Source organism: Heterocephalus glaber, unplaced genomic scaffold (assembly GCF_053883595.1).
Source record: "Heterocephalus glaber isolate CG9 unplaced genomic scaffold, H.glaber_assembly_v1.0 deba00001743, whole genome shotgun sequence".
Classification (NCBI taxonomy): domain Eukaryota; kingdom Metazoa; phylum Chordata; class Mammalia; order Rodentia; family Bathyergidae; genus Heterocephalus; species Heterocephalus glaber.
Window position 1 is genome coordinate 3,445,403 of NW_028258449.1, and position 24,090 is coordinate 3,469,492.

At 40.7% G+C, this 24,090-nt stretch overlaps 2 protein-coding genes across 19 annotated transcripts in view; one reads left to right on the forward strand and one right to left on the reverse strand.

Annotated features, from left to right (window-relative positions):
- Nucleotides 1-8,741, forward strand: part of Ankar (ankyrin and armadillo repeat containing) — a 55,815-nt gene extending 47,074 nt beyond the window's left edge. Inside the window, 3 exon segments of the mRNA XM_087200398.1 lie at nt 2,646-2,842; nt 5,707-5,753; nt 7,165-8,741. Of these exon segments, the coding sequence (XP_087056524.1) occupies nt 2,646-2,842; nt 5,707-5,753; nt 7,165-7,412 (492 nt within the window). The 3' untranslated portion in view covers nt 7,413-8,741.
- Nucleotides 1-24,090, reverse strand: part of LOC110347176 (tRNA N6-adenosine threonylcarbamoyltransferase, mitochondrial-like) — a 72,991-nt gene that overhangs the window by 13,046 nt on the left and 35,855 nt on the right. For 2 of the 18 annotated variants that reach the window (XR_015447067.1, XR_015447068.1), the window contains 5 exons: nt 20,339-21,089; nt 13,324-20,147; nt 12,507-12,637; nt 10,657-10,760; nt 3,235-8,155 (listed from right to left, as the gene is read on the reverse strand). Coding sequence is in view for 1 of the 18 variants with exons in the window: in XM_087200416.1 (XP_087056542.1) it covers nt 10,682-10,760; nt 12,313-12,384; nt 12,507-12,637; nt 20,817-20,891 (357 nt within the window). In the remaining 17 variants the exon portion in view is untranslated. Of the gene's footprint in view, nt 1-161; nt 8,156-10,656; nt 10,761-12,312; nt 12,385-12,506; nt 12,638-13,323; nt 20,229-20,338; nt 21,093-24,090 lie in introns of those variants that run through there. The other 16 variants (XR_015447081.1, XR_015447083.1, XR_015447082.1 and 13 more) reach the window with 16 other exon arrangements.

A 24,090-nucleotide genomic window follows, 5' to 3' on the forward strand; every position in this document is an offset into this window, starting at 1 on the left:
ATCCAACGACTCTGCTGCCACTTGTACTCAGGAAGAGAAGAGGTCAAAACAAAATTTTAAAACTGAGTATACTAAAATTGTGGCTCTTGTCCCAGGCAAGGCATAGCATGTGACAGGCTGGTGTTGCAGGTGGTAAAAAGAATTTACCAATAGTCTAGTAATATAGAAAAGTGAAGTGTTTATTGATCCACTGCAAGAGAGCAGTGGGCAAGACCGAGAGAGGATGGTGCTGTCAGGGAGAAAGGCTGAGATCTTTATGTTTGATTTTCACGTCATTCCAGGGACGCTTCAGTCAGGTCGTGGTCGCTTGGTGGTCAGGATAGCCAGGTGTTGTTTGAAGACCGAGTAATGTTTTGTTCAACAGGATCCAGTGCCCTGGGCTTTGTTAGAAACAGTCCTTCTGGGTAAAATTAATGAACAAATCATGGAATCAGAATAAACTATATATGTTTGTATTTTAAAGGGACTTTTGACATTATATTCAGATGGGGGAAGAAATGGTATTCTTTAAGATATGGCAAGTGATTAGCTATCAGGTGATGTATGTGTAGTTTTTGTGCATAGTTTACAAGGTGGAAAGTTAATGTTCTACTTCACATTAATCACTCAGCGGCAATGTAGCCTTTAAAGAAACAATGGGAAAATAACCATGACTTCTCACATCTCTCACTATGAAATTTCTCCTCAGGTTGGCTGTTATATAATATAGTTCATGTTGTTATCTCAAAATTAGATGGACTTTCTAGAACCAAGTAGTCATACTGGCCATCCACCATTCTGATTCCTACAAATAGTGCACCTTTATTTTAACTCCAAGACTTAAATACGACTTTAGTTATAAAAGCAGTATGACTATAATTAAAGATTTTTTAAAAATACCTGTTGAAATTAGTCTCCAAATTAAAAAACAAAAAAAACAGGGAAAACCCTGTGAAATGAGTCATCTTAATGCTGGAATTGATTCATCCCATGAATAAATACATTGATGATGTAGAAATTTATAACTGAAGTGTTTATGAAGTATCTCACAAAAACTAGTTACTTTGTGATCCCACTAAGATATTTTTCTGTGATCTGGAACTAATGAAAGTAGAATCCACAGGACAGTTTTCTTGACCCGCTGAGCAGGGTTAGAGGTGAGGATATGTGGAAGAGGCCATGTTGGCCATGGCAATGGTTTGCTTCTGAGTGTTCCCCCTTCTTCTCTTAAGGGCTATAGCAGTTATTTCTCCAACTTTAGGGTGAACCAGAATTACCTGAAAGACTGTTATGTCATTGACTTCTGGGGCCCATTCCCAGAATTCCTGGCTCAATACATCTGAGGTGGACCCCAGACATTGTATTTCTAACGAGCTCCCAGCAGCTGAAGGTGTTGATCCAGGAACCATACAATGAAAACAGAGCCACAAGTTCAAGGTGTGGAAGATACATGGGCATATAGAGCAGCTGGATGCCAATTAGGCTAATATGTCAACTCTGGTATCATGCATGAGCCTGGATTTTTGTTCATTTTATTAAATTTTTTATGCTACCAGCTATCCAAATCTCTATCAGCTGCCCAGAAGTATACATTATATAAACAACCTAATTACTTAAGTCACAGGGAAAGCGTACTTCTTTTAAAGAATGAATACTTTTCCTAGAGTCCTGTGGCCTAACATTTGAGCTTCTCTGTTCTTCTCAGCATAAAACAGTGCTTTCTCGCTTTGGCCTACTTTGGGCCTTTTATCTCTTTAAGTTTCCTTTGACAATCACCTGAGCAGTTTTTTTTTTTTCACATCCATATAAATCTTTTAATTCAAAAAGTCATGTAAAATAAAAAATGTAGATCGCAGCATCTGGGGTAGATAAGACAGCAAACAGTGTTGAAAGGCACACATTAATTTAACATTTCACCATTGGAAGTCAGATGACCTTTTGTACCCAGTGTAGGAGGAAAATTTGGATTTGTTCTTTGGAACAGCGTGATTAAGGTCATTTTGGCCCACTTATTTATTCTTTTGCAATGTTTCTGTGTAATTACAGAAGAAACGCTTTCCTGAAAGTGGTAACCAACAGAAAGCTTAGTGAAAACCAGTCAATTCTGGGGAGTGTTTCCCTGGCAAGATCAGCCCACCATGAAAAGCTAAGGGAGGGGAGTGGACTTGGCCTGGTGTGATCACCTGAGCAGTTTTGAAAAACCCTGAAGCCCAGGCTGCACCCCAGAATAATTAAGTGAATTTCTAGAGGTGGAACCAAGGCATAATGGTCAAAGCTATTCAGGTGACTCTAATGCACAGCCAACGCTGAAATTTCAAAGGTTAAATCTCAAAGCCTCTTAGTTTCAATTTCAAAGGTTCTTACTTTGGTTGTACATTAAAAATAACCTGTGGCATTGATTCAGATTTAACTGGTGGACACCTGTTTAATCCTTTTGATGATTCTAGAATGCAGTCAAGATTGCCAACTATTACACATCAATAGCAGCGGACGGTCTTCTCTAAAGATGTGGTGGTTATGCTCCCAACTAAAAATCGCCATCAGTTTACATACACATGTTGTACCTACTTATGAACTCACCTATGAAGTAGTTAATTGGAGAACTGGTTAGGTGTTTTAAGAATAAAGCTCACTGGTTAAGAAAGAATTGTTTCTTCTTCACTTAGGTTTGCACAGCGTGCTCCTGTGCTCTTGGATACTTAACTTACAATGCAAATGGTTTCCTCATTCTGTTAAAAGAATGTAGGAATAAACCTAATCAGTTCCTTCGTATAAGAAATAATATCAGCAGAGATGCAAGTATTAATCCAGCATTTTTAAAGGAATTTCAAATGCAACAAATGATTGGACTTCCTTCTTTAAGGTATTGTGCCTATATCTGAAGTTGTAATAGTGAATTACTGATACAGGAGAATTTATGAAAATTCAAGGAAGATCACATATGGGGAGGTACTGAACAAAGGATAGCCTTTGTATACTGAAGGATAAACTTGATTCTCAATATCCAGTGCCAGCCGGGGATTTAGCCCAGTGGTTCCGTTGCCTGCCTCGCAAGCACAAGGACCCGAGTTTGATCCCTGGTATCAAAAAAAAACACAAAAATGTTAATCAATATCCAGTGCCAAAGCCTGTTTGTTTATTTATAAGGAGGTCTTGCTGTGTTTCCCAAATTGACCTGGAACTCCTGGGCTGAAGCGATCTTCCTGCCTCAGCCTTCCCAGTGGCTGGGACTCGAGATACAACACACTACACACATCTCAAAACCTGCTTTAATTCCAACTCAGCATCACAATTGTGGGTACAGATAAGAATACCATATCTTGGGGACCCTGTTTGGCCAGACCATTTTATAGTTCTTGCGAGGCTGACTGAATCCATGTCTGATCCAAGACTCCGTTTTTCATTAAAACTAGAAATATATTTGAGGATTCTGAGTTAAGTAGGAGCACGGCCATGACTTTAGCCTCATATGTATCTTCTGGATTTGATCCAAAGCTAAGCAAATCCCCAAGCTGGAAAAACAGCTCAAACAGACCCATGTTTGGAATTACAGTGAAGTTTTCCAGGCATTCACTCAGAGGATTTGCTTCAATGTAGTTTCTCTGAAAACTCAAGTCCCTGAAAAAGCAGAAGAGGGGAGACCAATCTCCTTACTATGGGATATTTTCTCTTCTTCTGTAGATGTAGCTGAATTATCAGTCTTCTCTGCAAGTAGTGCTATTCATATAAGAAATAGGACTATGTAAGATGTGAGGTATAATCAAAAATATGGTGAGTGGTTAAAATTTTTACAGTAGAAGACACATGCTATTAATTCCCCTCAAAATACTCTCCCTCACTTCAGACACACTTACCCCTTTGTTTCTGACACTTCTCCAAGCAGTTCTGGAAGTCTTCTTTAATCATGCTGTTTAATCATGCTGTCTTGATGTGCCGAGTCAGTTCAAAAACCTTTAGCTTCCGTGGTCACTTTTGACTTTGGAGAAAAGCCAGAAATCACATGGTGCCAGATTCAGTGAATAAAGTGGATGAAAACACAAAGGAGGGCTGGGGATTTAGCTCAGTGGTTCTGCTGCCTGCCTGGCAAGTGCAAGGATCTGAGTTCAATCCCAGGTACCAAAAAAAAAACAAAACAAAACACAAGGAAATTTTTTTTTGGCCCTGCTTTTCCATTGGACGGCACTCAGCAGAGCATTCAAAAGACAGGAAAGCCTTCTAGAACTGCTTCAAAAAGTGGCAAGAATGATGGGATGTGTTTAAAGGGAGGGGGGATATTCTGGGGAATTAATGGCCATATGTCTTTTACCATAATAAATTTTTCAGTGAAATATTTACCATATTTTTGATCATTTATATACTATGAGCACCATGATAATAGACTCTAACAGTGTATTATGATTATATATATTAACTTTAAGTATAGAGAAAGAGGAGTGCATCTGTTATGGTTTAGATCTAGGATGGCTCCCAAAAGTCTCACATGTTCAGAGGTGGAGGGTCTAGAAGGCGATTGGATCATGGAGGCATTATACTCACCAGTGCGTTAATCCACTGTTGAGTTCATAGCTGAATGTGTGCTGCTAGGAGGCAGTGCCTTGGAGGGGGCAGGTCATTGGGGTGTGACCTGGAGGGGTATATTCTTGTCCCTAGTTTCTTCCTTCTCTTTCTGCTTCCTGGCTGCCATGGGTCGCACAACTTTATTCCACCACGCTGCTTCTGCTTTGGAGCCAGCTAATGATGAACTGAGCCCTCTAAAAATGTGAGCAAAAATAAACCTTTTCCCTTTAAGTTATGGGTGTCAGGTATTTTGTCCCAGTGATGGGAAAGTGACCTACAGAACATCTTCAGAGTCACTTTAATTCTTGGAAAAGCTGAAAATAAAAAATTGACAGCTAAATTTTAGTAAAAGGTGAAAGATTTATACGATCTGAAGAGAAACCATGGTATTGATTGCTAAATTTTACATAAGCCACAAAATATAAATGTAAACTTTAATTGCTATAACTGACAATGTTAAATATTTTTTGGTTCAAAAGATTACTTTAGGATAAATAAGTAGTACTTTCAATCATTCCCACAGTTAGTCTAAATAGCAAATTTGTGGGAATTGCAAAGATGTACTGCTTTCTCAGATGTTTTCTTCAAAACCCAGCTATATTTGTGACTTTTTCATTGCTGAGACAGTGTACCCAACGTACACAATTTAAAGGACCAAGCGGTTTATTTTGGCTCATGGTTTTAATAGGTTCAGTCCATGGTTTGCTGGCTCCAGGGCAGAAACAACATGACGGAAGGGACTGGGAGAGGAAAGGTGCTTATCCCATGACAGCCGGGAAACAGCAGGGAAACTGTGTCAGAGAAAAAGGGTCGAGGGCCAGATATACTGCCTAAGGTCATGCCTCCATGACCCACCCAGACACACCTAGAAGTGTGCTTTACTAATTGCCTAGAAGGCTCTCAAACTAATTAATCCAGCTGACCTTCCAGTTTAACTGTTACACAAGCTGAAGTGTCTCTTCTTCCTATAACTTCAAGCACATTTAATGTTCCAATTGTTAGGAGTGAATGCCTGAAGATAAAATACCCAAATGCATATCATTTCATACATGTTACCTAAAATGTATGAAATAGGCCGTTAGGCATAGAAGATGGTACCTGGAAAAAGTCTTCATATGTTTCTTCACTATGTCTTCATTTATCTTATTATTTAAAATGTTTTCCTTTTAGTCTGGAGAAGAATGGAGGTCCTTCCATAAATCCTGTCTTTAAAAAAGGTAATTTTTCTTTTTTTATTTTTGAGGTAGCCCTGGCTTTGTTTTGCTTTTTTTTTTTTTTGGTAGGTTCCAGGGATTGAACTCGGGTCCTTGCGCTTGCGCAGCCCGCAACAAAACCACTGAGCTAAATCCCTGGGCCTTTGTTTTGCTTTTCGCAACAGGGTCTCACTATGTAGCCCAGGCTGGCCTTGCACTCCCAGCAATCCTCCTTCCTCAGTTTTCCAAGTGCTGGGATTATGCCTGGCTAGCTGTGGCATTTTATAATTTTGTTTCATTTCTAAAAATTGGAAATGCAGAGGCAACCCAAAAAACCCTTTTTATCTATAAATTTTTCTTTTGCCTTCCATATTTAAGCCCACATTAACAATTTCTTATAAGGGCTTCCCTACTATCACTTGCCAGAGACCACTCTTTCCTTGCTTTTTCTTAAGGCAATCATAGAAATGTCATTAAAGAACGTGGATGCCTTAATGATCTTGCTATTGTTCTATTTCATGTACAACTGTCTATAAATTCTTAAGAGCAGAGACCATGTTTTCCACTGATACTCTATAGAGTTTAGTGTATAGTTAAAAGCTGCATGACCTACATCTGAGGAAGTAAGAGTTTAGATCCTATTACTCATCCCTTCCTATTAGACTTTTAATAGGAAATATAAATTACTTATTAATATTGTTCATGTATATGCTTGTTCATCTGTGCTAAATAAAGGATCAAACTCAATTTTACTTGGTTATGTTGTCCTACAATCACAAGGATAGACCTATTCAGTCAAAATCAGTTAGGGAGAGACAGTAAAGAGGAGGAGGGACTTTATTTATTCAGGGAATATTTGCAGGAAGCTAGGTGTGGCTATGCTGTATTTGTGAGTATCATGGGTAGAAGAGTATTTTTTCTATAGCTTTTTAATAAAAGAATAATTTATGCAAAAGGATAAAATCAGTCCTACTCTTTCTTCACATTAATACTGGTTTCTAACAACAGTATTAAGCAGTAATTGTCTCGTGAAGTTCTTATATGTTTGTAGAAATATAAGAAAAATTAAGGACAATAATAGGAAATTTCTGATAAAATTAATTTCATAAAATGTCAAGTCTGTCATTTTAAGATAATGTCTTTTACACTTTCTGTTGGTGTTAAAACATTCATTATTTTACTAAATTATGTTCAAAGTAGTTGGCCTTGTTTTTTCATTAGGGATAATCTGACATAATAAAAAAGCTGGCAAATCATACACTAATCCCTACAAATTTTTGGTCTCTAACACCTAAAGGCCTGGGAACTACTGAACTGTTTTCTGAGTATGTTTCAGTTATGTGAAAAACAGAAGTATGTAAAACTGTAAGTAGTGAGACTATACCTAGGACCCTTAGGTTTAAGAGATAATTAACTGTGGTCCTCTTCCTTTTAGGGAAAGAGCATCGAAGAAAAACAAAACCTAAAATTCAACCAAGAGATTCTCTGACTTTAATACCGCCTATAACTAACTTCATGGGACTCTTCAAAATGGCAAAAAAGAACAAAGTTTCCCGTAATGTTTTTTCTTTTTCATCTGCAATTTCATCAGACATCATAAATGTATCAAGACCAAGAATAGTGTATTTAAACCAACTTGGGAAACAGGAACAGAAAGGCAACCCAGAGCCTGGAGAAGGCTAATAAAAAAGGATCTTAGCATGAAAAGATTCTGAGCAATCTTCTTAAAAAGTGTTTTAAAAATTTTTAAATTACAGTAAAATACATATAACATAATGGAGCAATCTTTTTGAATGGAAGTTGATACTGATACTAGATTTTCCTTAGCATTTCTACTGGAATTTCACACAAGGTCAGAGTTATGGTTTCAAAAGTAAATAGAGTTTCTGTAATAGAATGCCTGCATATAAACCTATTACTGTTTTTTAACTGATACATATATCTCTCAAAAGTTAAACTGATTTAGAGGTTTGAGTCAATGTATCCCATACATTAGCACTCATTTTAAATACCTTAATGATAAATATTACAAACCCATGAGACTTCTAAGACCTGAAATATATGCTGTTTTAAAAATATTTTCTTAAAAATAAAATCTGACATGGTTGTTCATCAGGTACACAAGTATGGTTACAAAATGTGGCTACCAGCGTTGACCATATTCCAGGTATACACAGTGCCTTTGATTTGGAACTGGAAAGAATTATATTCTTTATGGCTTACAACCACATGTTGTCTTTACTCAAGAAGCACTGCTTCCAACAGGTGCAATTTGGTGTGTGCCTGCTTCCATTTCATAGCAGCAGACAGACATGATACAACAAGCAGGGCTTCACTGTGTTCTTTACTGCCCCTCCTTTTCTCCGTCCACTTTGCTTCACTGCCTCCAGTCTGATGGTCTGGCTATAATCCATTCTTTATCTGGGCTGCAGGAAGCATCAAATGTATGTATTAATTAGTAGTTATTTTCCCCCATAGGCCTTACCATAACAACGATGACAGTTTCTCAGAATCCAAAGCCTGGGTTCTGAACCACTGCAAACCAAGAGACCTCTAACTTTTCAAATTAAATTCCAAATAATGTTGATTAGTTGTAACTCTCTGATGGATGGACAAATACAGGAAATGCAAGTGGGAAATGGTATGTTTTATTACTAGAAATGAATAAATAAATCAAATAATAAGGAACTATTTATTCAGCAAAATTAAAGATAAGAATTCATATCAATGGAACTATTAAGCTATGCTAGATGTTAAAAAACTCTAGAGAGAGCCTTTTGAGTTTTGAAACTATCATCAGTTTGAAACTATATTTTAAGAGCATTTTCAGGTTGAAGAGCAAGATTTCTTTATAACCACAGGTAATTCCTCAGTATCTTAGCTTAGCCAGACAATCCCACCAACCTGACAACTTAAAATATTTCTCCTAGGGCCGGGGATTTAGCTCAGTGGTTCTGGCCCCCACCTTGAAACCACAAGGACCCGAGTTCGATCTCCGGTACCAAAAAATTTTTTTTTAATTTTTTAAAAATTTCTCCTAAAAACCAGCCAACTCCCATAAAAATTATCTCAGTGTCCCTCTCTCTTCCTCTTCTTCCTTCCTTTCTCCTTTCTTATAGCTAAGTACTGAAAAGCCTAAAGCTACAGAAGGCTTCCAGAGTTTGTTCATTTTCTTTATCAGCAGTTACCTTTTTTCATATCACAAACTCAATTTTTACATGCAGGATTATAGCACCTGGAACAATTTTCAAACTTCGAAAATTTAAAAACACAGATTATGGGTATCCCTTTTTATGATAGTAGGAAGAAATGTGGATAAATCTTCCATAATTTATACAGGAACTCTGATTGTAATAGCCACAGGAAATAATTATACTTGTTTTGTTTGTGTGGGTTTTTTTGGTACTGGGGATCAAACTCAGGACCTTGTGCTTGCAAGACAGGTGGCAGAACCACTGAGCTACATCCGGGCCAGAAATAATCACACTTGTCTATGAATTCAGATTCATTGATACAGAATGCAAATCCAAATGTAAAATGTGAATTCACAAACTAATACCCACTTTTAAAAGGTATTTCTTAAACAATTCTACCATACTTATATAACAATTTAGTATCAACAAATGCAAAGCTTTATAAACATTGACTATTTCTATATGTTCCTTCATTTATAATTTTCTATTTGTAGGATAAAACAGATGATCATAAAGTCATACCCATCTTTCTAACAAAAGAATTACTTATGGAATATCCCAAAAGTACAGTCACTTAAAGCAAAGTTAAAATAAGAAATATTTGTTTCTAGATTTTGGTCCTTAACAATTACCTAATAAACCAAGTCACTGATTAGAAAGTTAAAAACTTGAGTCAGTATGGATAATCTGGTCAGATCTCTCAAGGAGCATTACATAGTCAGTCATATTGTCCTCATAGTCAAGACAGTAAAATCAGTTAGTTTAGGCAGGAAAAATGCAATAAACTTATGATATCTGCAGTACAAAGTTTCAAATTCAACAGAAATTCCCCCCAAACAAATCTTTTTCACCTGACTTACTTTCATCTGAATTTATACAATTTGTAAAATAATAGGTGTAAATATATGTGATCAACTAGAGTACAATACATACTTAATAGAGAACATGCATGTTGAATTTTTAAAATCTCCACTTAGATGGGTTTTTAAAAAACATATAGTAAACTTACTTATTCCAGAGAGGATATCTAATAACATGCACTTTTTACATCTAATAACACATTGTGTTAATCTGCTTTTTGTCTTGATTTGGAATTCTCTGATTAGAAACAACTTTAAACCCAGGCACAGTGACACATGCCTGTAATCCCAGCACTTTGGGAGGACTGCAGGTTTGAATCCTCCCTGGGCAATGTAGCAACATCCTGTCTCTAAAAAAACAAAACAAAACAACACAACTAGGGCTGGAGATGTAGCTCAGTGTGGAGGCCCTTGGTTTAATTCCCTAGTACCACAAAAACCAAAACCAAAATCAAACCAAAACAAAAGAAAAAACTTTGACCAGGCTGCCACTGCCTTTTAAAATTACTTTCTCACTGTAGAAGTCAGGCTGATGTTTCAGTAAAGGCCAAAAAATAGCTTCTATATGCTGATTTGGTAAAGGGGAGAAAAGATCTAGGCAGTATAACATGGGGCCGGTTTTCAACAGAATCACTGAATTTCTTCCAGTGCTTTTCTTTCCACTGCCAACATCAGTACATCCTTTCTGCACAAAATACTTTATATTGGCTTTTGTAAATAAAAAAGCTATGCTCTCTTGTAAGACTATGACATTGTATTTCAATAATAAGGATACAAGGAAGGGAATAACAAAACACTTGATAACTAATTAATATATTTCTACAATTTGATACACAAAAACATGAAAACTTAACTTTAATGTTGAAATATTACCTTTAGAGACTTGAAAAAGTAAAAATCAAATGTTCATTTTCAATTGTGGTACTTTTATGGAAGCTTCTCCAACTTCTTTTGATATATCTACTCCAAGAGGACATCTGCATCATGAGGCAAATCATATTATTTCAAATACTTGTTTCATCACTAGTTCTGCAAACTATGTTTCAGAATTCTGATGAGCAGTATCTAACGTATAGTTCATAGTATGTGGTGATGAGTACTACATACATACAAGCATAGTGGAATCTCAAGCTAGAATAAAAACCACTTCATTAATAAGAAATAGAAACTTTGAGATTTTTTTTTTTTGGTACCGGGGATCGAACTTGGGTCCTTGTGCTTGCACACCCAGTAGGCAGCAAAACCACTGAGCTAAATCCCTGGCCCCACTTTGAGATGTTTTTGAGTAAGATTTTTACTGCTCTCAAATACAGTAAATTAGTAAGTTTAAAATTTTAAAATGAAATATAAAAATAACAAGATGCTTTATAATGTTTTACAAAATTAAAATGCTAAAAAGAAAAACCTAAAAAAAATAAAATGCTAAAGACATTCTATCACATAAAGTCAAACCCACACTCACATTCTAGAAATTCCCTAGGTGTATGTATTCTTCTCTGAGGTTCCAAAGGCTGACTTATCCCTTTACAACCTTCCTCTGGCACTAGTGGCAGGACAAGTCTCACCTCCTACTCTCTGCTTAAAATTCTTTCTCAATAAGTGATTTTAGCCTCAAATTTCTGCTTTTCTTTATTGCTCAAGATAAGACTTTGACCTGACCCCAGCCCAGAAAAAGCCATCATCTCCAACCTCAAGACTGCCACAAGAGGGCACAAGATCAACTGGCCCAGGCTGGCCCATCCACATAAGGGCCTCTGTCACACTAGCTCAAATCTGCTCATCCACCATCACATCATTAGTGTGTAATACACATAGAACAACTGGCACATTATAGACTATCATGCTGACAATTTTTTTTGTTGTTGTTACCGGGGATCCAACTCAGGACCTTGCACTTGCGAGGCCGGCGGAGGTACCACTGAGCTAAATCCCCAGCTCCATGCTGACAAATTTTACATCAGATGAAAGAGTCCAAAAGAGAATTATGTTATTATGAAACATAATTGTCCTTTAGTATTCCAGAATTAACTGACTAGAACTTGATAATAAAGTAGGTTACTGGAATTTTGATTTGGGAAAGGAAATAAGGATTGCAGGAAGCAGCTTGAGCACTTCTCAGCTGCCCCTATAAGACCATAGTCACAACTCAATCTCATACCTGAATGCTTTCTGCATGTTTTCCTTAAGTTCCCCAGCATACCAGCTAGTTCTAAGAGCCTTTTGACACTGCACAAATCCAGGCTATGGAGATAGTTTCTATTCTGGTCCCCCAAAAAAGGAAATGTATCACTCCTACCCAGAGCTGGTTCCTAACTCACTTGTGACTTGTCAAAAATTTTATAGTTTGGTTCTGTAGCAAAAATATTTCTTATAACATGTCAACCTCAAGTAAGTTCCTGAAAAAAATTCATGCAACTTTCCTTCGAGTACCATCAGAATGTCAATGAAAATCTCACATTATAAAAGCAAAATTCAGCCTTTGGCTTATACCAGGTAACTGGCACAAAGTTTATAAATGGTACCACATACTTTGGTTCATAGCGGATGCCTTCTACGTCGTGTAAAATGCCCAAGCCAGCACGTAATCTTTCAATGCCATTCCTAAATAAAAGTCATCAGAATAAAACAAACAGCCCAGAGATTTAAGAGAAAAGGATTTAGAATGATGAAATGGTAATTACTAGTTACATGACTATGAACAAAACACATATCCTGTGGCTTACCATGCAATCATAATGCCGTTATCAGTGCACAGCCTGGGAGGGGGACACAACAAAGTGCACTGCGTAGCATTTGTGACAATTTCCAGAACTCTCTGGATATAAAAGTTATTTGCAACACCTCCAGACACGACCTGAAAGAATTGAGAAGGTAAAAATTAACAACTATCACACCTGTACAAACTAAGCTGTTAATTAAGCCCAAGGAACCTATCAGCCTTATAGAATTGAAAACTACCACATTTTGGGGTAGGTGATGGGGAAGAGATATCCCTGTATCATAAAATTTAGAGATGAGAAAAATCACTAATAATTTTACTGTCACCATATAATCATTACTATCATTTTATATTTTTCTAACCTTTTTCTAAATATTTCTGAAATATAACTGCCATTATGGTACTTCTCTGTCTTTCTTCCTTTCCAAACGCTTGGAATCCTTTTTTGAGAATAATCTCTAAGGTTAATAGATATGTATCTTGGTTCTTCTGGATGACTGCTTTAGCTCTGAGCACTGACACTCTTTCTGGTGCTCAAAGGAAGGAATGGATTTGGCCTTGACCTTTTTACTGCAGCAAGGTTGGAGGTCCTGACTACAGGGCTCAGGTTGTCTTGTCAGCCTGCTTCAGTCTGCCCTCATTTCCACAAGCGACTCCTGCTTTACCCTCCCTGATCTCTGCTCTCCCATAGAAGGACTCACACCATAAGTGGGTTTGGGCTTGAAAGGACTTGGCGATGCTAAGGTCCAGCCCGGGTGTCAGGCGCCTCCCCAGGGAGCTGCGGCCCTTGGGGGAGGATTTGCCGCTGTCCCAGGACTTACTCTCCTGTGCCTCCCCGCTGGTTTCACTTTCAGACGGCTTTAATGGTTCTTCTCCCTGCTGGGTTACAGCCTGGCTCCCCAGAGCCCATTTGGAGCCTCGTGTTCTCTCCCAGACTCTGGAGCAGACCAAGCAGGTGCAACTGTTTGGCAGGTTCTCTGGTGAGGAAAGTCGTGTATCAAATCATTTAACTTTCTCTGGTAGGGTCTGGGGTTTGTTGAAAGCAAGTGGATTGCTCTTATGGATGAGGTAAGAGTATAACAACACATTTGTGTCTTTGAGCAGAAGCTAAACTTTTTTTTCCCCATTAAGTTTATTGGTACATTTTAGGTATACAGTACAGTGACATTCATCATTGGGATCTTGTACCTGCACATGATGCATCTTGGTTCTTATTTTTCCCCTTCCCCTGCCCTCCCTTCACCCCCTCCATCCCTCCCTATTTAGAAAGACTTTGTTTCCATTTTTTCTTTTTCTCATATTTTTCTTTTCCCTTCTTTCCTTTCCCCTACCCCCTACTTCCCCTATTCCTTTAGACTTTTTCTTCCTATTTCACATTATCTATTATACATTTTGATCCTTATTTACACTTTCAGTTTCTCACACCAGAGAAACTATTCGGTATTTACACATGTGTGGCCTATTTACTTCACTTAAGAGTATGGCCTCAATATGCATCCATTTAGCTATAAATGTCTCTAGTTTCTCGTTCTTTATGGCTGAGTAGTACTCCATTTTATTAAAAAAAAAAACCCACATCTTCTTTATCCAATCTCCAGTTGATGGGCACTTGGGCTGTTTCCAAGCTTTAACTATTACAAACTGTGCTGCTGTGAACATGGGTGAGCATATATCACTGCGGTATGATTCTTTTAATTCTTTTGGGATGATCCCCAGCAGGGGAATAGCTGGGTCAAATGGGACCTCTAGTCCTAGTTCTTTGAGGAATCTCCATACTGATTTCCACAGTGGTTGCATGAGTCTGCACTCTCACTAACAATGAAGAAGGGTTCCCCACACCCTGCCAGCATTTGTTATTGGTTGATTTCTTGGTAACAGCCATTCTTTCTGGGGTGAGGTAGAATCTCAGCATTGTTTTCATCTGCATTTCTCGTATCACCAGTGATGTTGAACATTTTTTCATATGTTTATTTGCTGCTTTTACTTTCTTGTCTGAGAAATGTCTGTTCATTTCAGATGCCCATTTCTGAACTGGGTCTTAAATTCGGGGGGTCTGATTTTTTTGAGTTCTTTATATAATCTAGATGGTATATTTTTGAAGAATAGCTGGTAAAAATATTTTTCCCACATTGTAGGTTGTCTCTTAGCTCTGTTGGTGGTTTCTCTTGCAGAGCAGAAGCTTTTTAATAAGATGAGATCCCAGTTGTTGATTCTTTCTGCTAGTTCCTGTGCTACTGAGGTTTTGTTCATAAAGTCTTTTCCTATGCCAGTGTCTTCAAGAGCTCTACCTAACCTCTCTTCCAGCAATTTTAGTGTTTCTGCTTTAATATTTAGATCTTTAATCCACTTCCATCTTAGTTTAGTGCATGGTGAAATATAGGGGTCTAGTTTTAATCTTTGGCAGATTGAAATCCAGTTTTTCCAACACTATTTATTAAATAGGCTATCTTTCCTCCAGTGAGGGTGGTTCACTCCTTTGTCAAAGATGAGGTGGCTGAGCATGTCTGGAGTTGTTTCTGCATCTTCTAATCTAGTCCACTGATCCTCGGGTCTGTTTCTTTGCCAGTACCATGCTGTTTTTATCACAGTAGCTTTGTAGTATAGTTTCAAGTTGGGGATTGTGATACCCCCAGCTATGTCTCTGTTGCTTAGAATTGCTTTTGCTATTCTAGGTCTCTTCTGTTTCCAAATGAATTTTTGGATTGTTTTCTCTGTTCTGTGAAATATACTGTTGGGATTTCAATCAGGATTGCATTAAACCTATATAGTAGTTTTGGAAGTATGGCCATTTTCACTATATTGGTTCATCCTATCCAGGAACAAGGGATGTCTTTGCATTTTCTTGTATCCTCTTCAATCTCTATTTTCAGAGTACTGTAGTTCTCAATGTAGAGGTCTTTTGCTTTCTTCATTAGATTGATTCTTAGATATTTCTCTTTTCGGGGATGCTATTGTGAAAGGGATTGTTTCCCCAATTTCTCTCTCAGTGAGTTTGTTATTTGTGTACAAGAAGGCTATTGATTTATGTATGTTGACCTTGTATCCAGCTACTCTACTGAATCTGTCAATCAAGTCTAGAAGTCTTTTGGCCGAGTTTTTTAGGTCTTCTTTCTATTTGCAGAAGCTAAACTTTTGAATTTAATTTAAAACTTTAAAAAAAATAACGGAACCCTTTTAAAAAGTAACAGAGGAATTTCTCTGTTTAGAGTAACTCGGTGAGGCTGGCAGATTGCAGATCTGAGTCTCTTTGGCAACTTATTGGAACCCTATCTCAAAGTAAAATTTAAAAAAGGACCGCCGATGTAGCTCAGCGCTGAAGGGCAGCCTCATCCCAAATCCCCAGGTCCAGGAGGGGGGAGATTTGGCATTTCTTACCATAGCTTTTGAAAATTTGAATTTTTTTTTTTTGAATCGGGGATCAAACTCAGGATCTCACGCTTGCCAGGCAGGCACTGTGCTGCTGGGCTAAATCCCGGGCCCAAAAATTTGAAAGATTTTCTATTGAAAAATTTAAATTGTATAACTTTTTCTTTTTAAAATGAATTTTGAGTAAGGATGTCTTTACATTGTTACAAGATAAGAAGATGTGGAAAGGTATTGAAAATGCTGTCTCTACTGACCTGGTCCTCCCACTTGCTCATGCTATAGATCATGCCAGGGTTTTGAAATGCAAAGACAGCAAATAGAAATGCAAGTGTGTGTTTAAAACAAGTATTTATTAAGAAAAAACATGTATGCTGTGAAGTTCGTATTTCCTACTCCATCTCATTTTATGTGATCCTGGAAGATGTTTGGGAAATACTGGCACAATTCAGATGGGGCAGCTTTTTGAGCTTTGTGGTCTGGGTATTGCAAATGGTGGAAATTGATTTATTAGTAAATAAAGATTTTTTCCTTTTTACCTTCAAGTAATGTCCTTGATTTTATTTAGTGACTTTCCCCTGAGCACATAGCTGTGTGTGGTCAAGAGGAATATTTGGGAAACCCAGGAGCACACGAGGAGCTGTGTTCTTTACAAGTCCAGTTTGGCAAAGTGTTTCCCATCGTGCACTCTGCGCCTGCCCCGACCAGTCTAATTCTCCAGTCTCCCTCCCTCGTGCACCCAGGAAGCACCGCCAGGCCTCTGGGTCGCCAGCCCCAGGGTCTCACTTCCCTTCTACTGTCCCTTCTCCAGCGATCTTCCGGGCCTCTGGAGGTCACCTTTCCACCCGGCCTCGGGGGCTCAAGTCTCCAGCAAACTGCCGGCCTCCCTCAGCCCTGGCGGGCGGAGACCCCTTGGCCTGCGTGGCCGTTCCTGGAGGTGGCTGTGCCCAAACGCTCATTCAGACTGGGCCCCTTCGAACCCCAAATAGACCTCCATGGCCCAGGCACCCCGTGCCAGGTCCCTGGTTCTGTCCTCACTCCACCTTCTCTCGTCTTCCGGGACGGCACTGTCTGCTCTGCTCACTTTCCTCTACTGGCCTCGCTCCTCACTAAGGGTACCTCCCCAGCAGCCGCCACACAGGAGGTCACAGGAAGCCCCTGGCAGCCCGTCCCCTGCCTGCAGCCCCTCCCATGCCGTAAAAGCCGACTGTGACTTCTCTCTTCAGAACAGAACCCCCATGCCTGTCCCCTGCCCCGTGCTCAAAGCAGCCCCCCAGGGGGGATTCTTGTGCGGCAGGGGGGACCTGCACCCTGCAGTGAGAAGTCCCCACTCTGCTGCTGTCACAGCGCACACACTCCCACCCTTCGGAGGGACCTTTCTGTGTCTGCAGCAGCGCCTCTCAGCTGCTCACACAGAGACCCAGCTGAGTTTCAGGAGCAGCAACTCCTGGCCGGCAGGATGGGTGGAGGAGAGGGGTTGCATCAGCGCTGACAGTGTCCCCCGCTGAGGCCCATAAACCACATACGTAGAAGCAAATATGAAGTCACTGTTACATGCGATGTGTTCTGCCCTCCAGCTGCTGCCCGGACAGAGCTGGCATTTCTGTGGTGTGGAGAGCAGGTTCCTGCCCACAGCCTGCCCCTCGGTGACCCACTATGGGCCTGCCATTTGTGAATTTATTTCAGTACTCACTTTCTCTTCTCATCTACTTTAAAACATAAAAAACAACATTAAAAACTGAAAAACACAAACTGGGAAATGGTGCCTGCTATACCATATAACTGACAAAGGACATCTCTAACTCTGTCTCTTTCTGTCCATATCTCTGTATTTGTACCCATATCCGTATCTATAGCCACACACAACAGATGCAAGTATCATCTATAAACCCATAAAAATCAATCAAGTTAGCTGGGCAAAAAATATGAACCAATAATTGAAAGAAAAGAAAATACAAATGACCAACAGACACATGAAAACATCTCTTCAGTGAACAGCGAGGCAGAAGCAAAGCCGGAGTGAACTGTCCCTTCATATTTGTTGTGCCTAGATTGCGAAGTCCCAAAGACCACCAGGAAGCTGTTCCCGATGCAAGCACATGATGGTCGTTTATTCAAGCTCGAGCAGGGGCTCTCAACCGTCACCGCACCGACGCAGCGGATCAGAACTGAGAGCCCCGAATTTCAAATTAGCAGGGTTTTTATAGACGTTACAGCAAGGTTTGGAGATTTTCTACTTAGCAGTTACATGATTGGTTGACAATTAGCAAGCATGAAGTGTACATTTCTGATTGGCTAGGTACATCGGGGGTTGAGGGGTGGCTATATGTAGGTTTTACCAGGGAAAAGAGGGACAAAGGTCTGATGGTCAGCAGACATTTGCAGCTTGTTCTAAAAATTGTGGTGCCCGGAACATCAGTTCCAGGCAAACAGATGGCTGAGTAATTAACTTAGGAACTTTGGTTAGTTACAGATTGTATCTTCTGTCCCAGAGCAAACACATTTTAACCATTAATTTGAGAGGACAATAGAGACTAGTGCATTTTAGCAAAATGGAGTCACTTTGGTCTCACAATATTGCTCATACTGACAACACTGAAAAAGTCAGCACCATGCACAGGTGAGGACTGGTGGACGGAGGGCTCCGTTACACTGCTGAGAGAAGTGTAAGCTGGCGCAACTACTTAGAGAGCAGCTGGCAATGTCTATAAACTTCGAACATTCGCATAGTTTGTCTAGCCATTCTAGCTTTATACCTACATTCCTAAACAATCTCTTGCAATTGTACGTGCAAGACACGGAGGAGAGTTTTCAGAGCAGCACTGTTTTTTTAAAAAAGGGAAGCAACTTTAGATAAATTGTGGTATATTCATGTAAAAGAATCCTACTAGAGAAAATAAACTAGAATTATTGGGATGAACCACACGAAATTGCCATTCTAGAGCTATATATTCTAAAATTAGAAGTTCCATCTGGTTCAGGAACACAAAGCTGATCAAATAAAAGAAGACGTACGTGTGAAGTATGAGTTATACAATGTCAAGAGCACGCACATGAGTCCTGCTGGTGCCTGTGAGCTCATGAGGACGTTATAGGTGCCCAGGCCATGGGCGGGGAATGAGGATTCAGTGGCCGCTGCCTGCGAAGGCCTGGGATCTGGGGAGTCTGCCACGCGGTGCGGAGTGGTTATGGGGCCGCAGATGCAGGGGTGGTGTTTCTTCAGCTGAGCGCCGGCTGTGGGGTTTTCTTTCTCACTCTGTGTGTTGCGCCTGGTTGGCCTAATTTGCCACCAGATAGGCTGGTTGCTCAGCCAGGTGGGTTGAATGTGCCGGGGTTTGACCCTCGTGTGTGGGGCAGAATCCATTTCTCCCGAGTGCTGGCCCTGAAGGCCCTAACTCTTCCGGGTCGGTCAGGGAGCCCAGGTCTCGCCGTGGCTCCGCCTCCTCACCCCAGACACCCGCGCCCCATCCCAGAGCACGCGGCCGCCCCGCTACCCCATCGTTTGAAAAATCCTGAAGACCCTGAAAACTCCGAGGACTCGGGTTTGGCCGAGTGGGAAACCTCCCCTGCTCCTGGGCCCGCCCGAGTCCTCTGGCCGCACCAAGGGGACGAGCCAGTTTTGGCCTGGGGCTCCTTGCTGCAGTCAGAAGAGCCACCCTTTGCTGCTAAGTCCCTGACAGCGAGAGCGACTGAGAGCTGTTACTGTTCCCATCCTACAGGCCAGGAAACCAAGGCTTGGTGGGACTCAGGAATACTCAAGCCCTGCTGCTGGAAACAGGAAGAACCAGGCCTGACCTCTGCAAGGCTGACCTGTAAGTCCAGGACCTGTCTTTCTGCACCCCGTGCTCGGGTGTGAATATTTCCTGAGGGCCAGAGAGTGGCCGGTGCAGCTGTACTTTGAGGCCTGCAAGAAACCGACTGAGGTTGCAGAGCACAGCGAGTCATCATGCCAGGGGCTGGGCATGGACTAGGCTGGGCCTGGGGTTGGGGTCCCTGCTCAGGACAAATCCACTCGACCAACTTCCGCTTTTGTTCTTGTGTCCGGCAGGAGTTGGTGGTCTCTAGGGAGGACAATGAGACTAATTCAGGGCAAGGAGAGAACGCACCAAGCTCTGAGCAGACTCTGAGCGGATCTCAGATTCCCCACAGCTCCCTGGGCACAGCCGCCTCTGCTCACATCCGTCCTCCTGCACAGGACAGCGCTTCCCAGCTTCTGCTCTTCATCCACGTGGACCCTCACAGCAGCCGGAAGTGACGGAAACCTGGCTGCTACCACACTGCCCTGCATTGGAAGCTGGAGCTGAGACTTCTGCACTCAGCATGCATCCAGCCTCTCACCGCTGTTCACCCTTGTGGTGCTCTCCTGGGGTGAGAGAGAGGGAGGGAGGGAGGGAGGGAGGGAGGGAGGGAGGGAGGGAGGGAGGGAGAGAGAGAGAGGGGACTCACAGGGAAAATTCGCCGCCACCCCCTGACCTTCAGTTCCCCACCGAGAGGTGCTTCCAGTGCTGTCCTTCCAGAGACGCTGCTGCTTGTGCGTGCACGTGTGTCCTCGTCCTCTGCCTGGCCACCCCACGGCCGCCAGCAACAGGCTGTGCCCCTGTTGGCTCACTTGGTGCATCTTGGAGACTGCTCCACTCCAGAACCACACATTGCCTGCCCCACGGGCCCAGCAGAGCTCCACGGTGCAGAAACCAGTCACGGATGGACCGCAGCCTCTGGGGCCGAGGCGCCTGTGCCCTGCTCCGACCCCGTGGTCTGCACAGTGGGGTGGGCGGCATCGCTCAGTGCCGAAAACACTGACGTCGCTCCGTGACCTGAAGGGAGCTTTGCTTTATTCTGACTTCTGAAACCTGCTTCTTTGCTTCACCAAAAACATGTAAACCTTTAGATTGAAACAATCATGAAAGTAAAAGACACATGGCCATTACGGCCCCAGTTCCCCGCCACTTACCCCATTGTTTTCGTCACTTTCCGAAGCCGTTCTGGAAATCCTCTTCGGTGAGTGTTCGTGAGTTGGGATAAACATTCTGACGTATGCTGCTGTCGACTGCCGTCCAGCAGAAAGGCGGGCTCATAAAAACACCAGCGCGTGTCAGTTTTCATCTTATTCACCGGAACTGGCACCGTGCGACTTCCCTCTCTTCCCCAGTCAAAACGGCCACGAAAGGGAAACGTTTTGAATCAATTCAGGACATCCAGGCAGCCAGGACAGCGCAACTGAGAACTGCTTTGGAAAGTGCAAGAACAATGGAATAAGTGTTTTAGAAGTGAGGGGAAGGATTTTGAGGAAAATTAATGACAGTTAATGACAGTTTGTCTTTTACTTAAAAAAAAGTTTTAAATATCCTCCGTGGTGTTTTTTTTTTAAATCACAGTTCATATGAATGCAAGAAATGTCCCTCTCCTCTAGGAAATTATAATCAGATTAAGGAGAAGAGATAGATAATTTTTGGCAAAGGTAACAGGACAAAATAATCAGTAAAGGATGGATTTTTTTTTTTTTTGTACCGGGGATCGAACTGGAGACCTGGCGCTTGTGAGGCAGGTGGCAGAACCACTGAGCTAAATCCGTGGCCCAAGGATGGGTTTTTAAAAGAGGTATTAGGACAATTGGCTTTCTACCTACAAGAAAGTACTTAGATGATTATTCCAGATCATGCACACACATAGAAAATACCAAATGGTTTAAAAGTATATATGTTAAAACTGGGAAGGTATTAAAAGCAAATATACGAAACAAAAGTCCAAAAATTTCCCTGACCAAGACGTAAAATTCAGAAGTCATAAAGAAAAAGCTTGGAAAATTTGACTATGTAAAAATATAAAACTTCTAGCTAGGCCTGGTGGCACATGCGTGTAATCTCAGCAGTCTGGAAGGCTGAGGCAGGAGAATCACAAGGTTGAGTCCAACCTGGGAACTCAGCAACTTAGTGAGACCCTATCTCAAAAGTTAAAAAAAAAGGGAAGAGGGCTGGGGATGTAGCTCAGTGCAAAGGCCCTGGGTTCAGTCACCAGCATGACAAAACTTCTGATGCTCTGTGACACAAAGTGTGCAGCGATGCTGGGAAGAGGAGCTGTCTTGGAGCTGGATCCTGGCAGTGGTGGCACAACGGTGTCACTGCATTGACACCACTGAACCATACCTTGGTGCAAACGTATGTTTTCTGTTGTGTAAATTCTACAGTAATAAAAAAAGACACACAAGGATTCAGAAGGAAATATGTAATATATAAAACTAAGAACGAATGTCTCTAATACATCTGTAAAGCTAAACATACTTTTAGGAATGAACCAACAAAGAGTTTGTATGAATCAGGAAAAAGTGACAGAAAGTTTATCTGCATTCCTGTACACCAATAAGGAACCCACCAAGAAAGAAATCAAAAAAGTAGTTCTATTCAGAATGGCTCCAAAAACTTTAAATAGCTAGGAGTCAACATAACCAAGGAGGTTAAAGAGTTCAGTAATAAAAATTACAGCTCTCTGAAGAAAGGAGTTGAAGGGGACATTAGAAAATGGAATTAGAAAATGGATATCCCTTATTCTTGGGTCAGAAGAACCAATATAAAAATGGCAATATTACCAAAGGTGACATACAGACTTAATGCAATCTCTATTAAAATACTAATAAAACTATTGGCAGAACTAGAAAAAGCAATCCTCAAATTCACATGGAATCTGAAAAGACCCAAATTAGCCAAAGCAACCCTGGACAAAAGGAACAAAGCTGGAGGGGTCACAACATTGGATTTCAAGTTATATGACAAAGCTATGGTAACAAAAACAGCACGATACTGGTACAAAAACAAACATATAGTTCAATGGGTCAAGATAGAAGACATAGAAACAATCAACATGTACCTACCGCTATCTGATTTTTGACAAAATGGCCAAAAATATATGCTGTAGAAAAGACAGTCTCTTTAGCAAATGGTTCTGGGAATCTCATCCTGTGCTAAGACCAAATCAAAATGGATCAGAGACTTAAATATAAAAACAGACTTTGAAGTTGCTGGAAGATAACATAGGGAAAACATATGCAGCTGTAGGGCAGGGACTTCCTGAACAGAACCCAATAACACAGGAAATAATTTCAATATTCAACAAATGGGACTATATCAAATTGAAAAGCTTCAAGAGAAAACCTACATAATGGGAGAAAATCTTTGCTAGGTATTCTTCTGATAGAGGACTAATATCTAGAATATATAAAGGATTCAAAAAATTAACTGCCCCCAAACAAGTGACCCAATCAAAAAATGAGCAAAAATAAATGGAATAGAAACTTCTCAAAAGAAGAAGTAGGGCTAGGGATTTAGCTCAATGGAGCTGCACCTGTCTTGAAGGTGCAAGGTCCTGAGTTTGATCCCCAGTACAGAAAAAAAAAATTTTTTTAAAGAAGTAAAAATGGTAAGTATAAGAAAAAAATGTTTGTTTTAGCAATTAGGGAAATGCAAATCAAAACATCTTTGAGATTCCATCTTATCCCAATCAGAATGACTATTATCAAGAACACAAACAACAATAAATGCTGGTGAGAAAGCAGGGGAAAAGGAACACTCTTATATTGTTGGTGGGAATGTAAACTAGTACAGGAACTATGGAAATCACTATGGAAATTCCTCACAGAACTATAAATAGAAATGCCATTTGGCCCAGAATGTCAGTCAGTTTTCTTCCTACTGAGACACTATACCTGATGGCCACAACTTAAAGGAGCAGAGGTTTAATTTGGCTCACAGTTTCAGGGGATTCAGTCCATGGTTAGCTGGCTCCAAGGCAGAAACATCCTGGTGGACGGGCAGACAAGAACAAAGATGCTTAGCTCATGGCATCAGGGAAGCAGAGCAGGGGAATAGTGCCAGAGAAGAAAGGGCAAGGGTACCGATATGGATCCCAAGGTCATGCCTCCATGACCCAGAAAGACACACCTGGAAGCGTGCTTTAATCTCTGAGAAGTTCCCAAGCCAATCAGATTGGCCCAATCAAGCTTAACCACCACACTCAGGTATGCCTGTCTTGGGTACATTCCAGAAAGAATGAAAGACATCATACTATAGTGATACATGCATGCCTACATTTATAGCAGCTCACTTCAAAATAGCTAAGCTGTGGAAACAGCCTAGATGCCCTTTAACATATGAATGGATAAAGAAAATGTAGTATATATACACAGTGTATTATTATTCAGCCATAAAAAGAATGAAATCATGTCATTTGTAGGA